Source organism: Fistularia commersonii, chromosome 11, assembly GCF_037954325.1.
Source record: "Fistularia commersonii isolate RoL2024-O1a breed Wild chromosome 11, RoL_Fcom_v1.0, whole genome shotgun sequence".
Lineage (NCBI taxonomy): Eukaryota > Metazoa > Chordata > Actinopteri > Syngnathiformes > Fistulariidae > Fistularia > Fistularia commersonii.
Genome location: NC_141294.1, coordinates 18,002,783 through 18,018,219, shown reverse-complemented (window position 1 = coordinate 18,018,219; position 15,437 = coordinate 18,002,783). Strand labels below are relative to the sequence as shown.

Sequence of the window (15,437 nt, the reverse complement as noted above, 5' to 3'; positions counted from 1 at the left end):
TGAGTGTGTGTGTGTCGACTGATTCCGGCCCGCGTGTGTGACCTGTAATTAACTGTCATCCAGGCGTGATTGTCTTTGACCCGTCGCGGTGAAGCGGCCATCTGTCTCTCCCCGCCTGCTGCCGCTCCAGACCGGAGGTTGGCGAGTTTTTTTTTAACCCAAAAAAAAAATTAAAATCTTTAAATGTTTCTTCTAATCCCAGGTGACATATCTTCTCTGAGGTCTCGTCCTGGTCGGCGTGGGTGGAAAAACTCTGGATCCACCCCGCCCACCAATCTAGCCCAATTAAACTCTGGTGTGTGAGACCACACACACACACACACACACACACACACACACACACACACAGCATTTTTAGGTGGTTTCTGATTGTTCTGGTTTTTCCTTTTTGCATTTCTTCCATTCTTTTTTCCCCCCCAACAGGAAAAAAGACCTAATACTTTAAAAACATTTTCTTGGTTTGACAGTCTGACGGTTGTCACGGCGACGTTTCTGCCTCCCGGCGAGAAGATCCCCGGTCGGATTCCCACAGGGGCCTTTCTATGTGGAGGCTCCACGTTCACCTCGTCTGCACGGGGTTCCTCTCACAGGGGATAAAGAAATGTAAAAATATATGTAACATATATACATGTGTATTAACAAGTACATGTATATGATGTACATGTAGTATTTATGTGTATAAATCAAGGTTATTGCAGAGGAAAGTCATCACACAGAAGACGATGCTTTTACACATACAGGGAATAATTGCAAATGATGTGTGAACCAGTGAATGAATGATTGTCTGTGTATATATTTGCTAAACTGGCGATAGTGTGAACAGAAATAAATGACAAAAAAAAAGAAAAATCCAAATAATAAAACAGATTTAAAGGCATTGACATGAAAGTTGGCTTTGTCTGGCCTGCAGGTGGCGCCGCTGGCGGAAGGCTCCTTTCGTTAATCAGGCTGATGGGGGTTTATTCCAAACAGAGGATGAAGCAGTGAGGAAGAGGAGGAGGAGGAGGAGGCGAGGCCACCTGCCGGGACGACAGCGGGGAGGAAGTAGGCGTGGCTTGTTTTGAGCGTTGGACGGGCGGAGCTTAGGGGAGGACGAGGAGGATGAAGAGGAAGAGGAGGGATACAAGGAGCCGGGTAGAAATCCCAGCCAGTGCGACCAGACGTGGCGAGCGGCGGCAGCAGGACCAGACTCTCTGCATCCAGGTGAGTCCACCTTCCACCAACACTTTGCTCAGGACGGCGGCCACAGGCTCCGCCCACTTTTCCGACATCCATTCTAGTGATACAACAAGAAATAAAGTAGCACTCCAGGCTACAAAAGTCTATTTTTTTTAATTGATTTCATTTTCTTAATTTTGTAGTCGGGATGAGGGATTTTTTTTCATTTTTAATTACATTTTTATTTTTAATAAAAATGTTAAGATTGTAATGTGTAACTCATGCATTATCGGATGAAGTTTCCAAACTGCCAAGCCTGAATGATTTTATTTTTCTTGAAAGAATAGAGGGAAACACACACACAAGGTCACAATAGTCTTAATTGTCCTTCACCGAGGGAATCTGATAATTCTATATATATAATATTATATTTTGAATTTGTAATCTGACATCTTCATAGGAAGATTTCCTGAATATGTGTGTGTGTGTGTGTGCAGATTATTTTCATCCTCCGTGCGTTTGTTTAGCGGTTGGAAATCCAACTGCCAGCCTTATCGCTGGTCTTCTCACCGGGGAGGGGTTTTTTTATTTTTCTGATTTACAGCTAATCGTAGCACATAAATACCCACCTGCGCCATATGGTGCGAGGACGGGCGCGCAGCCCCGCCGTGGATTAGCATGCAAACACACACACACACACACACACACAAAGGCTGAAGAAGCACAACAAGAGACCTTGCAATTAGGTTAATTGCGTGACCTGTGGATGCCGATGAAGCCGAGGCAGATCGGGTTTGACACCCGCGCCGGCCTCGACCATCTGTCTGGGACTCATAAGCTCCGCCCCCGACTCCAGCAGAGGTTGCTGGTTCCACTCCGGGATTCGTTGAACGTCAGGAATCTCATTTTGAATGATTCCTCATGCTTTCATTTTGAAGAACTAGGAGGACAGGGGGTAACTTTGGCCCCCGAGGTGACATTTCCACCCTGCTACATTATTGATAGACGTGAATGGACACACACACACACACACACACACACACGCATGCATGCACACGGGGGGAGGGTTGGTCACCGTGGGCAACAGGTGGTCCAGGAGGTTTAGCAACAACGTCACGTGAGTCGCTTGAAAAGGACGACCCTGACAACCCCCTCCCTCACGCTCACTCACTGTGCTCTTTGTGATGTTCTGATCGTGCAGGGATTGCCTCCAGGAGGGGGGGGGGGCGCTCCTGGGACGACGAAAGGCGCCGACCTTGGCGGTAAAGGTCGCGTCCCGCTCTGTGATTGGCCGGCGCTCCCCTGATGTCTCGGCGTGGGCGTCGTCTCCCGCATATCCTGAAGTGAAGCAGAGCTGATTAGCCGAGGAGGCCGGAGATGAGAGAACATCCAAGCCCGTCCATGACCCTCCTCCTCCCCCTCCTTCTCCACCTCACCTACGCCAGCTCCGACTTGGACTATGGCGGTCACCCTCGCTTCGTCTGCACGCCGATCCCCGCCGGAGCCGACCCCGCCTGCGCCCCGCCGGCGCCAGGGCACCAGAGCGCACCCCCCGCTGGGTGGTGGGGGGCGAGCGAGGAGGCTAAAGCCACCATCCTCCACCTACGGGAGAGCCTGGTCCAGCAGAAGGAGACTATCCTGGACCAGAGGGAGACCATCCGCGAGCTCACCGCCAAGCTGACGCTGTGTGAGGGCCTCGCCCACCACGGGCACGCCGAAACCCACGGCGATCGCCACGGCAACCTCATCCCGGACTCCCCGCAGCGGGAGAAGGGCAACCACGTGACCTCGTCGCCGGAGCAGATGGAGAGGATGCTGCTGGCGCTGAAGGACAGGCTGGAGAACCTGCAGGTGAGGAACCCACCAACCCCCCCACGCGCGGTCTCTAGGACCTAACCGTCCCCATGGAAACGCCCGCAACCCAAGCGCATCTTCTTCTCTCGGGCCTCAGCTGGAGATTTATCTGGTTACCTGGAACGGGGTGAGTTGTACGCAGGCCGGATTACTGCTACACACTCAGGGACGGTTAATGAGTTAATCCCACGTCGCCGGTGTGTGTATGTGTGAGATCAGCCGTAATAACCCTGATCTCCCCTGACAGAGGGGTAAACAGGACAGAGCCTGGATTACTTTAGAGGAACCGTCTCACTCTGTACGCCAGGGCTGTTGTGGGATCGTCCCGCAAACACGTGGATCCGATGCTTCCTTATTGTGGCGGTTCTTGAAGTTAAACAATCTGATTGGACGAAACGTCCGCCGGTCCAGCATCGAAGCCCCCCTACCGGCGAGCGGTGTTCTAATTCCCCCGTTCCTCCATGTCCTTTGACAGAAGAGGAACACGTCCATCACGTATTCCAGCTCTCTGAAGGATCTGCTGCAGCGCAAGATCGATGCCCTGGAGCAGCAGCTGCACCGCCTGGGTGGGCCCGAGCGTCACCATGACGACGACAGCCACCGTGACGAGGGCGAGGGAGACCGCCACGACCGCGACGGACACAAGGACGACGATCACGGAGATCATGGCGACCACGGCGACCACACCGGCCATCGCTACGACGACGACCACGGTGACGACGATGACGACCACCACCGCCGCCGGCACCATGAAGGGGACGGCGACAGCCATGATGACAGTCGCTATGACGACGGTCACCACGACGACATGCTCCACAGCAATGAGGCGGACAGCCACGCTTACCCGCTGTACACAGAGGGACACGGGGCCGGGGCGCCGCGGGGGGGTTTCCACGGCAACAAGCTGGAGACAGTGCTCAGTCAGCTTCACCTGGCAGGTAGGGGTCTCTCTCTCACACACACACACACACACATAGGCTTTTAACCAGAACCCTTGGCACGTGTGAGGTCGCGACCCCGTGACCCTTGAAGTCAGCGAATTAAAAGTCTCCTCCTCGCAAACAGGCTCTGGCAGGAAGAAGCCCGTAAGCCCCGCCTCCTTCCAGATTGGCTTCCCCATGAGGACCAACTACATGTACGGCCGCGTGAAGCGGACGCCGCTACGCGAGATGTTCGCGCTCACGCTGTGCTTGTGGCTCAAGGCCGGCGCCGGTCCCGGCGTGGGAACCCCCATCTCCTACTCGGCGCCAGGGCAGGCCAACGAACTGGTGCTGATTGAGTGGGGCAATAATCCCATGGAGCTGCTGATTGATGACCAGGTACCACAAACACACACACACACACACATGCATGCATGCAGTGCAACTGGCGTGTGTCGTCACTGCACTCGGAGAGCTCTGCCACCTTCTATATCAGATAACGGTTGTGTGTATCCATGTTTCAAAGTGTGTTTGTGTCTAAACAAAACACACACACACGTACAGAGACCCCCGCCCCTCCTGTCAATCAACAATCCCGTCATCGTACGGAGTACTTGAGATAGGAACGTGGGGTTTGTGTAAACATGTTTCAAAGTGTGTATGTATATAAACAAAACATACACACACACTGAGATCCTGCCCCCCCCCTCCCTCCTGTCAATCAACAGCCAGTGTGTGTTGTCACTTTCATGGTGTGGTGTAGTTTGCTGACTCTCTTAGATAGAGGATGTGGGGTCGTGCTATGAAAATTTCAAAGTGTGTGCGTGTGTACAAGTAAATAAAGTGCACACACACCCACAGACTCAAACACACGTAGAAACATGTTTATATCCATATAACTACTTCCTGTTTCAGTCAGATATGTGGGGCTGGTTTGGTTTTTCAATGGGAATCCATGAAACCACAGGTGTGTGTGTGTGTGTATGTTGAGAATGTGTGTGCCCTCCTCCTCCCAGGCCGCCACCCTGCCTCTGTCACTGAGCGACGGCAAGTGGCACCACGTCTGCATCACCTGGTCGACTCGCGACGGCCACTGGGAGGCGTACCAGGACGGGCAGCTGAGGGGGTCAGGGGTCAACCTGTCGGCCTGGCACGCCATCAAGCCGGGAGGAGTCTTCATCCTGGGCCAGGAGCAGGTCGGGAGAATTTAGAATTGTTTAAACCCTCGCTGGGTATCATTAAGAGTCGGGAGGGTCAAATCTGGGAAAATCGTCTCAAGAAACATTATGGAGGTGTGGTTCGGAGCTTCTCGAGAACCTTGACTGTTTCTCCCGCCGCAGGACACCCTCGGGGGACGCTTCGACGCCACGCAGTCCTTCGTGGGCGAGATGTCCGAGCTGCAGGTGTGGTCGCGGGTCCTGGGAGCCGCCGACGTCTACGCCCTGGCGTCCTGCGGGAGCCGTCTCCAGGGCGACGTCGTGTCCTGGTCCGACGGCGAACTGGAGCTGCACGGCGGCGTCAGCAGGTACCCCTTCGACCAGTGTCACTGAAGAAGGGGGAACCCCGGACTCCCGATCAAAGCCTTTAAACACACAAGTTTCGGCGGGACGGGTTTGTAGATCCTTAGCGCTCGTCCTTCTCTAGATGAACACCTGACAAAGTGCTGTGACATGTTGTCATCATGTTATCATGATGATAAATTGTTTTTCTAAAGTCCTGATCTGGATCCACTTTTTTCAAGCGTTTCCATGGAAATACAGCTACCCGACCAAAGAGAATTTAGCTTTTTTTTTTTTTGTCTTGATCTAGATCAGACGAGGGCGTGATTTCACGACGCCTTTTCTTGTTCCAGTTTTATATCGTGTAAAAATATTTTTTTAATGTATTTTCCTGGTACGTTATGCGTTCCGGCCTTCGCTGTACATAAAGAACCTTCTAGGACATTACTACTTCTGTCACAAACAGTCTTGAATAATAAAATGTAAATAAAATATCCGTGCTGCGTCTAGAGCTCCGGTGTTTTCAGCTTTTATTGTTACACAGTCGCTTACTGGCGCCGACGTGCCGTGTTTTTTTTTTTTCTTTTTTTTGCTACATATAAAGAAGAGGACCACCCATCTTCACCTCACAGTCAACAAAATAAATAAATACAAAATCAAAATGCGGACGTTTCCTGTGTGTGGGCGGGGCTCCGGGGAAACACAACAGCTTCATCGACGGGAAATCCCCCCCCCCCCCCTCAAAGTTGCATCTTTTTTTTTTTTTTTTTTTTTGGCAACTATGCACTTCGAGGAAAACCTGCGGACGAACCGCATGGCGTTCAGGAGCGCCAAGGTGAGGCCTGTCACGTTCGATGCTTCTGAAGGCAAGGGGGGGCAGGAAAGGTTCTAGATAAAAAAACAAAAACAAACAAACAAAAGGTTTGCTTGAGTTCGGCGGAACTAGTGTTTTTAAGCCTTCGGTGTATTGCAGTGAGAGCGACCCGCCAGTGGGGGGCGCTAAAGAGTCCCAGACAAATCAGTTGGTGTTTCCTCCTTTGCGACGCTAAAAAAACAAAAAAACAAAAAAAAAAAAACATAAAGTGCAGAAGACAAGTTATTATAGTGTTGCTGGACAATCTTGTCGAAGACAAAAATCTTCCGATAAAAACTAAAATTAAAAGGAAAAAAAAAAAAAAAATCAAGTTAATACAGTAATTTTTTCCTCTAAACCATTGGTGGGAGCTAAGGCTTCCCGGGTCAGTGCATCTACAACTGATGCCCCAGCAGGTGGGGGGGCAGCATGCAGTCCTACAGTAGCTCGCACGAAAAAAAAAAACAAAAAACAAAACAGAAGAAGAAAAAACGGGTGCGAAAAACAGAAAAAAAGAGAATAAATTAGATCATCTGGTAAACAAAACAAGGCTGAGATCTATTTACAGGGACGAGTCGCGATGAGCTGCCTTGGTGCTTTTCTTCTGGAGAGACTCGCCATGGCCGACAGGCGGTTTCCGGCGTGTGTGTGTGTGTGTGCGTGTATATGTGTGTGTATATGTGTGTGTGTGAGACCCCCCCCCCCCGCCAACACAACGGGAGGGTCACGAGTCCTTCAGGAAGCAATCGGCTCCTCATCTTCCTCCAATCAGCTGAGGTGAAGAAGAGAAGACTCGTCCATTCACATTTTGTCTTGAGGGGGCGGAGCTAAAGGGACGATCAATAACGTGTTCATCCTCGCACAAACCTCACAGGAAGTGAAGCTGCCCTCTCCCCGACTGAATAAAGGCAACTTCACACCCACGGAGATCTCGCCGTCTTGGACAAGGCTGCAGCTCCGCCCCCTTTTTTGTTTAAAAAAAAAAAGAATCTTTCCAATCAGCAGAGCACGACAACCTATATCTCTAACACTGATGTGAATGTGTGTGTGTTTGTGTGTGCACGTGTGTGTTTGTGCAGACACACGTGCACGTTGCTTCGAACCGAGTGTGAGGTGTCTTTCCGTCGGGGTGGGCGGGGGCAACGGCGGCGGGGGGGGGGGGGAGGAAGACAGGAGGACGCGAAGGAACCTAAGGCTGCTCCTCCTTCTTCTTCAGAGATATACGTTTCTTCCTGGCGGCGAGCATTTCGTAGAAGGGGTCCACGCTGACGGCAGACCTGCAGACGGGACAAAAAAGGGGGCGGGGTCAGGGAAGGGGGGGGGCGGAGTCAAAGGTGGAACCAAGCAGGTGGGGGTCTTCGCCGGCTCTGGCGCTTCCTTCACTTCAGGTGAGGACCCCCCCCTTCGTGACCCGCTACATACTTGATGCTGTGGATCCACTCGTCCTTCTCCTCGGGCGTGGGGGCGGAGATCCGGTACACCATGTGGTTCCCCTCCACCACTCGGCCGTCGGCCTCCGTCTTGCACGCCTTGATCAGCTGCCCGCGGTTGTTGGGGATGTAGAGCTCGAAGCAGTTCTGCCGGGGAGGGGGGGGGGGGGGAGACATTCGGGGGAGCCGGTCAGTGCGAGTGGCCAGGTGGAAACATCTCCACAGACCATCTGAGCTGTTGCTTTGGGGCAGAAGGAGCTCTGTGGGGGTTGTTGACCTCTCTCTCTGGATAGAAAGGGAAAAATAACAACCAAAAAAAAAACCCAACCACCCCCGACATTTCCCTCTTTGGTACAATCCAACGGGGAAGGTAAACATGTTAGAATGTGCAGCCATCTTCTGAATAGCAGAACTTACCGGTTTCCTGGGATCTTCCACCTCGCGGATGCTGAGGTTCTCCAGAGGGATGATGCCCCGCGGTTCCTTATCCTGCCGGGGAGAGAGAGAGAGACACACACACACACGCAACACACACACACACAGTTCATTAGAGCGCGATGGGAGCCACTGTGCTTTCTCCACGGGCCGGGATCTTCTGCCTGGGGGTTGTGGAGGACTCACCGTGGTGTACTCAAAGTAGTACAGGCAGTTGTCGGTGAGGATGAACCACCGCCGCTTCCAGGTCTTCACCCGGCCCCCTGTAACGGAGCATGGATAGTGAGAATCCCCGAAAAGCGTCGGATTTCTCTTCTACTGTCTTTACGTTCCCCGTCAGGCGCAGTTTGCTACTACAACTACTGCTCCCTCACCGGTGAGTGCGGGCAGAAATGCGTGGTCATGCTTTAAGGTAAGGGCTCATTTATGCTCGACGCTAAATCCGCACATTAGTGGAGACTTCGGTACCCACGCCGTAGTCGCTTTCCGAGACTTCTGCATTTTCAGGCTAGCGCGGGTGAACCCCGGGAGGAGAATCCTCCTTAGACAGCCGGCGTCTACTGAGACAACACTTTGCTACAATCTCCGTAATCACCGGCTTCTCCACCACCGCCAGTTTTGTTATTGTCTGATGCCGTGCTCTGCAGCGCCCTCTGGTAGAAGCCCACGGTGTGGTGATGCAGGCGCCTGAGCATGAATGAGCATAGAGACTGCAGGCCGACGGCAATGGGGGTTAAAAAAAAAAAAAAAAAAAAAAAAAAAAAATCTAAAATAGGAATTTAATCCATTAAAAATGACAAAATTATTGGGGAAGAAAATATGCGAAAGAAATTAGAAAATTTACTAAAATTTCCACCAAAGTGACTAACTGTCGATATCTGAAAATGTTGATATCTTAAAAAAAATACGATTCTGGAACCGAACCCGCACTGTTAGTGAGGAATGACTAACACTGCGCCTTATTTCTACAAACTAAGAGTTGTACTACGTCAGCTGGTACATACCTCCTGAGAAAAGAAGCAGCGGCAGGAGGAGGAGTGGAAATCGCGGGGGGGGAAGCAGATAGAGAGGAAACCCGAGGGTTTAGAGAGGAGGAGGAGGGAGATGGAGAGGAAGAAAAGAACAGGTTAGTGACAATGCAGATCAAAAGCCACACAGCGGCAGGATGGCTTGGCGCTAGGAGACTACTAGCCGCCGTAGCCTAGACATTATCTGTCTCCCCAGGCAACAGGGCCAATCGGCCCAGCCTAAAGCCAATTACTGGGAGTTGTCACATAAAGGGTGGGCTTGACACAATGACTGACCAATGGCTGCAGAGAAGTGAGATCAGTCGCATTCGAACATGACCACGAGAGAGGAACACATACACACACACACACTTAAAAAGTTTCGCTGTGATAAGCCCCGCCCCCCAATGCTCCAATCCGAATTGTGGCTCGATCCGGAACTGTTGAAGATCTTTAACACGGAGATGCAGATCTTCGACACCATGGAGGAACATTGTCAAACCCTTTCCACACACACACACACACACACACACACACACACACACACACACACACACACACACACACACACACACACACACACACACACACACACACACACACACACACACACACACACACAAAAAAAGTTTCTGCGCCACCTAGTGGCCTGGTTGTGTAACTACACCTGGACATCATTTGCAACCCCAACCCCTTGTACAGTCAACTAATCAAGCTTCAATCTGATTGGTTTACGAAGAAGTATCGTCCTCTCTGATTGGCTTTGGCCCTAGCTTTCAGTGACAGTGGCGGCATTTCAGTCTGCAGCTGCAGTTTTGCAGCCTCCTGGAAATCTGAGACAAAGCGACACCTCACCCAGTTTGAGGAGCCACCCCTCTCTGTCGGGGTTAAAGAAGGTGTGCGTCAGGTCGTTTCCGTCGTCCTCGGGGATCTTGAAGGGCTCGTTCTTGATGCTTTCGTACAGATTCTAGAACGAAACGGGCGGTTCGTCTCAGTGGCGGTCTGCTTGGAAGAGGCAAACAAAAAAAAAGCGGAAGAGGTTCTCGTACCCTGAGCAGCTCTTCCGGAAGGTCCCCTCCTTCATTGATGCCCCGGTTCATGGAGATGAAGCGGTCCACGCCAGGTTTGTCCCTCACGTTGGGATTGTGGAGGCTGGTGTTGAGCATGATGATGGCGAAGGAAAGCACGTAGCAGGTGTCTGCGGACGTTCAAAGACGGAGCCTGTTTACATCACGACTGCCTCAATGGAGCCAGGTGGCGGGGTTTAACTGGGTCAGCTGTCAATCGCAGGGCAGCATCCAACCATACGCCCTCTCGTTCGCACCTGCGAACAATGCGGTCTTCAATGTGCACGTACGCCATGTGCACATGCGCGCATACCTGTGCTCTGGAAGACGCCGGGGTTACAGTGGCAGTATCTCTGGGCGAAGGCCTCCATCATTCTGTCGATCTTCTGGGCTTCGCCCGGCAAGCGGAAGCTCCACAGGAACTGCCTGCATGGGACACGTTTGAGCGGTTGGGTCAGGGTGAGTCCGGTCGCCGTGGCAACGGTTTCATCTCCACAAAACAGGTCCGATCACCCGGATTCCATTCGAGGTTCCTTGTGGTATTTTTAACCAACCGCAAGGAACACTTAAGAGACACCTGACACACACTTTGTTTGTCACGACAAACCGCAAGTATGTGTCATTCATTCACTTTTTATACGCCCTGTGCTGCAACCTGGGCTTACATATAGAGGCATACAACAATTCCCTTCTTATAGACAACATTTCACTCGTTCATTAACACTTCATACGGACATACAATTTACTCTTTCATTCACATGACTCACAGACATATATTCCATATATTATAGAGACATACAACCATCCACGCTCATGCTCACGTCATACGGACATTCACTCACACATGATATGGACGTAAAAACCATTCACCCTCTCGTTCACAAGTCTGGGCATAATTCAGGGTGCAGGGAGAACACGGAGACTCCCCACAGAAAGAAGCCCTAATGAAGGCAAATGAGGGGGATCTTCAGGATACGTCTAATTCTCTGGAGGTGTTGTTTGAAATGGGGTCAAAATTGGCCAGAGGGGGTTTTTCAAAGAACCTCTTAAGACACCTCCTAGAGGTCGACCTCGGACTTTTTCCCCGGGAATTTAATCGTAGTCAACTTTCATGCAAATTCGAAAAGCTGTTGCACAAAAATGTTTTTTTCATCAGCCGGTGACCTCTACAGCACTCCGGGGGGAGGCAGGGGGGGTAAGGTACCTGAGCGCCTGCACCAGGTTGAGGTCGGTGAACTCGTGGAGGTCGACAAACGCCTGCAGGACCTTGATGTTGAAGTCGTCCCTGCGGGCGACAAGAAGGCAACGATGTCAGGAGCCGGAGCAAGTCGGAGGACGACAGCGAGAGAGAGAGATGCCAGGAAACGCACCGTTCTCCCAGGTAGTCACCGATGGCGGTCTTGTTGAGACCCTCCCCCTTGTACAGGAACTGAGCGATGTCCTCCGGGGTGTGTCTCAGCAGCTCGTTCTCCACCAGGAACACGATGCCCTGCAGAGACGTTTGACAATTAGCTCGTGATGCGCCCCGAAGGATTTAGCTGCCGCCGCCGCAGATGCTGAGTGCGTACCTTCTTGGGGTCCATGTTGAATTTCTTCCTTCCCATTGCCACCTGTCTGCTCTTCTGCAGGGTTTTGCTGCACGGAAACACAAACACAAGGCGTCTGAACCAGCATCATCGCTTTCATGAGGAGAGAAAAATCATCCTATAATTGAAAATAGGACAGTAGAACCTTGACTTGCGAGTGTGTCAACTCACGAGTTTTACGAGGTTTAATACACATTTAGAGGAACTTGGAGCAACAGATGGTGGGAATGACAACAGATGAGGCATCAGAGAGTCATTTAAAGCTGGTCGGGGACGGTTTGATTGTTTTAATAGGAGGAGGGGCGCTCACTCCATCACTAAATGCCGTTTAGAGTGTGAAAAGTTACATTTAGCAACACATTGTGGTATTAAGTGTGTAGCCAGTAAGTTAAGCGATGCAGCATGAAATGAAAAACTCTGCCTATTTCCTTTGGCATCTTCATCCGATTTAAGGTAAATAAACTTAAATGAATTAAAATGTATTTCTTTACATTCTCTTTTGTTACATATTATTTTCTTATACATTTTTGTTATTTGGATAAATAACTTCAATTCATTTTAATGGAGAAATTGAATTTGATGTACGAGTAAAATACGAATTAAAACCACTTTAACTCCTTAGTTAAGGGATTACTCTACATATTTTCAAAATTGCAGATGTACACATGCTTAGTTTCATTACGCGAGTGAAATCACAAACCAATGGTCAAGTTATGACCTCTTGTCAATGAGGAACTTTTTTTCAGCAGACTTTGTGATGTGACACTGACAAAAAAAAAATATTACTGTCTGGTGCCTCTTATGATTCTGAGGGGTTCCCCATGTGAACCCCAGGCTCCTCACCTGCCCTCTGTGCTGGTCTCCAGTCCTTCCACCTCCAGAATGGCCTCCCTCAACTCCTCCCTGAGCCTCTGGATCTCCTGCAGCAGGACCCCCTTCCTCCTGCGGATGTCCTCCAGCTCCGAGCGCTCCTCGGGGCTCAGGTCTACAGGGACTGGAAAGCGGGAAGCGGAGAAGAATGACTCGGCCGCCGCCACCGTGGGTTTAACAATTGCTGGCGGTGCGCGGACAATCTGGAGGCTGGGGTGTTTTCATCATTAAGGGGATCCAAGAAAAGTCATAAAACCTGACTATTTTCAGCGTGGCATTGTTACATAGGTGGTTATGAGGCCATCATTCCATCAATAGCTAACAATGGAGTGGAGAAAGTGAGAAAGGCGTGGCAGCAAATGAGATTAATTTCTATTTCAAAAAGGACAAGAAAAGCCTTGTATTTAATCCATGCCAAAATAGTCAGTGATAAATTGATGAGTGAGGGCTCTGACAGCAGAATAAAGAAAAAAGAAGAAAATCTGCACAGCCATGAACACGCTACCTGTTAAGTATGAACCTGGGTAGGTGGGTTCCATCCTGCGACCATATCCCCACGTGTGAAGGTTTGAGCCTTGATGCCTCAAAGAAACTACTGTATGTAAATATATATATATATATATATATATATATATATATATACTTCCCACGTCCCACCTGTGATTATTCCCCAAGAGCTTGGTTACATTTGACTCAAAATGTTTTGTGTATGACACGTCCAACCATTCATTCTCTTGTTCACACTTATGGACCATTAAGAGTGTGCAGTGAACATACTGACTGTTTTGTGGATTGTGGGTGGGCGATGGAGAACTCGGATGATCGAAGGCAAAGCTATACCTACTATAAACAGTAACTGAAAAAAGGTATTTTTTTAATGGTTAAAATCCCCTGAGTGCTAGAAAGGTGCTTTAAAGCCAACAAAGATAACAAAACATGAAACATGCACAGAACGAAACAATATAAAAAAAACCTGAACAATTAGTCAAAAAAATGTCAAGAAGCTCGCATAAGGAACCTGCTGTGTAGAAAATAGTGAGCTGATCAGTGCTGACTTGTGATTTTTCCAAAAGCCGAAGCAGATATTTGATACGTGCTAATATCGATTGAAGATGGTTCTCATTCACCACAGTCTCCTTTTCCTTTCACTTATACCAACCAGTATGTGAAGTATAAGGAACAAATGAAAACCAAAGATGCGCATCCATTAAAGGGGTCTAATCTATTTCTAGATAAAAATCTACATATAGAAATGAAATCACCCTTAAGAGAATCAACTTCTTTAGTCATGTTATTGAATGTGCTTGTATAATAGACATAATTATTTTCTTAATTTGTAAAACGATTTGAGAAAAATAGGCAATCTAAGCTAAAGCTTCAGCCTCCGCCTTTTCGGTTGTTTTTGGGGTACTTTTATAAGAATAACTGTTCTCTTATTTGCGTGTGTTTGAATCTTTTGTGCATATTTTGTCGTATTTTACTGTTGAGAGGTGCGAAATAACGTATAGCTCACGCATGACAGCATATTAGTGGTTAGCATTAGCCGCCGGAGCCCGAAAGCCCCTATGAGTCCCCGCAAAACAAACAGCTGCTCCACCATAACAACCACGCCCACAGTCCGGGAGAACCACTGCAAACGGGAGCCCTGTTAGCCGATAAAGAGGGAGAGGGAGGTCCCAGAGCTATCCCCGCAAAACTCTCCCTTTTGCGGGGGGACCGTTCGAGCGGAGGGGGTGGGTAGGGGGTCGAGCCGCGATGTTAAATGCCCCCACCGAAGCTAGCTTAAACATTAGCTTGAGGCTCGGACCGGGGCGATCGATATTTCGCTATCGTCCGGCGGAGGAGGCGGAAAAAAGAACCACGTCACCGAATCGTCTCCTTCTCTGACCGGCCGGGGGAAAAGACGGGGGACAGCCGCTTTCCATCCCCGGGCCGCTGCTCGGTTTTAATTTATCACACCTGGGCAAACGACCAGAGCCGATAGCCACAGAGCTAGAAGCAGCTAACTAGCCATAGCAACTATGAGGAAGGCAAGACTTACTGTAGTCCAGGTCATCCATTTTTGGCGCTTTACTTTTAGGCATAAATATTTCAGAGTCGACTGTCATTCAATATTAGAAAATTGTGGATATATGTGTAAATATATCCTCAAACGTAAAGGGAAAAATGATGACAACACCCCCCCAGGTGTCTAAGTGTTGGGCCAGAGACAAAGAAGGTGGCGACACCGGAAGCGGCGTCTGGCTTTCAAGTGTGACTATTTCCGGTCAGTTGTTTTTCAAAATAATATAACCCGTGTACTCCACGGTTTAAGAAGCATCGAGGAATACTTAAATCTACATAACTAGTACTTCGATTTTTGTTCCTTTTTTTAATGAATGTATTTGATTCATGGACTACTTTGTGTTGCAACAACTCCATCTCAGTCAGAGGATTCCCTCACCGGCATGAATATTGAGGTTTGGTTTGAAATGTACATTATTTTCATCTGAGGTGTGAGCAGTGATTCACTTAGATAAGGATTTATGAGGTAAATTGAAATGTATAAGCTTTATGCAACATATTCAAACTGTTATGACAAGATAACCTGGTTGTGGCCAATAAATGACTCAATGGTGTGTTTTTCCCTTTCTGGTCGAATATGCAACAATATAAGCAAACATCTTTGAGGGTTTTATATAAGTTGACTGAACCCACTGAACTTCACTCATACTTCCTGGATCTTCAGTCAGAACAGCGTCAGTAAACAAGTTATTAT

General features: G+C 49.4%; 2 protein-coding genes across 3 annotated transcripts; one reads left to right on the top strand and one right to left on the bottom strand.

Annotated features, from left to right (window-relative positions):
* Positions 1 to 1,090: 1,090 nt before the first annotated feature.
* On the top strand, positions 1,091 to 6,093 carry LOC147229874 (neuronal pentraxin-2). The gene is made up of 6 exons (XM_086155638.1): positions 1,091 to 1,203; positions 2,360 to 3,009; positions 3,488 to 3,950; positions 4,078 to 4,331; positions 4,949 to 5,128; positions 5,273 to 6,093. The coding sequence occupies exons 2-6, from the start codon at positions 2,536 to 2,538 to the stop codon at positions 5,480 to 5,482; spliced, it is 1,581 nt and encodes a 526-aa protein (XP_086011764.1). The 5' UTR covers positions 1,091 to 1,203; positions 2,360 to 2,535; the 3' UTR covers positions 5,483 to 6,093.
* Positions 5,629 to 15,018, bottom strand: cyth2 (cytohesin 2). 2 transcript variants are annotated; one of them, XM_086155644.1, is made up of 12 exons: positions 14,721 to 15,018; positions 12,653 to 12,803; positions 11,792 to 11,858; positions 11,594 to 11,712; positions 11,428 to 11,508; positions 10,537 to 10,649; positions 10,206 to 10,354; positions 10,012 to 10,123; positions 8,336 to 8,412; positions 8,132 to 8,203; positions 7,707 to 7,861; positions 5,629 to 7,561 (listed from the first exon to the last, which is right to left on the bottom strand). In XM_086155644.1, exons 1-12 carry the CDS (start codon positions 14,785 to 14,787, stop codon positions 7,474 to 7,476), a joined length of 1,251 nt encoding a protein of 416 aa, XP_086011770.1. In that variant the 5' UTR covers positions 14,788 to 15,018; the 3' UTR covers positions 5,629 to 7,473. The 2 variants fall into 2 exon arrangements, with proteins under 2 accessions (XP_086011770.1, XP_086011771.1); XM_086155645.1 differs by lacking the exon at positions 14,721 to 15,018 and adding an exon at positions 13,185 to 13,267 and having other exon boundaries at positions 8,336 to 8,414; positions 10,011 to 10,123.
* Positions 15,019 to 15,437: the final 419 nt, after the last annotated feature.

Excerpts from the sequence above, each read along its gene's own strand:
- LOC147229874 (XM_086155638.1), top strand. The coding sequence starts at position 2,536 with ATGAGAGAACATCCAAGCCCGTCCATGACCCTCCTCCTCCCCCTCCTT. Across the intron at positions 3,010-3,487 it reads ACAGGCTGGAGAACCTGCAG|AAGAGGAACACGTCCATCAC; the intron begins GTGAGGAACCCA and ends GTCCTTTGACAG. Across the intron at positions 3,951-4,077 it reads CAGTCAGCTTCACCTGGCAG|GCTCTGGCAGGAAGAAGCCC; the intron begins GTAGGGGTCTCT and ends CCTCGCAAACAG.
- cyth2 (XM_086155644.1), bottom strand. The coding sequence starts at position 14,787 with ATGACAGTCGACTCTGAAATATTTATGCCTAAAAGTAAAGCGCCAAAA. Across the intron at positions 12,804-14,720 it reads AATGGATGACCTGGACTACA|TCCCTGTAGACCTGAGCCCC; the intron begins GTAAGTCTTGCC and ends CCCGCTTTCCAG. Across the intron at positions 10,650-11,427 it reads AACCTGGTGCAGGCGCTCAG|GCAGTTCCTGTGGAGCTTCC; the intron begins GTACCTTACCCC and ends TGTCCCATGCAG.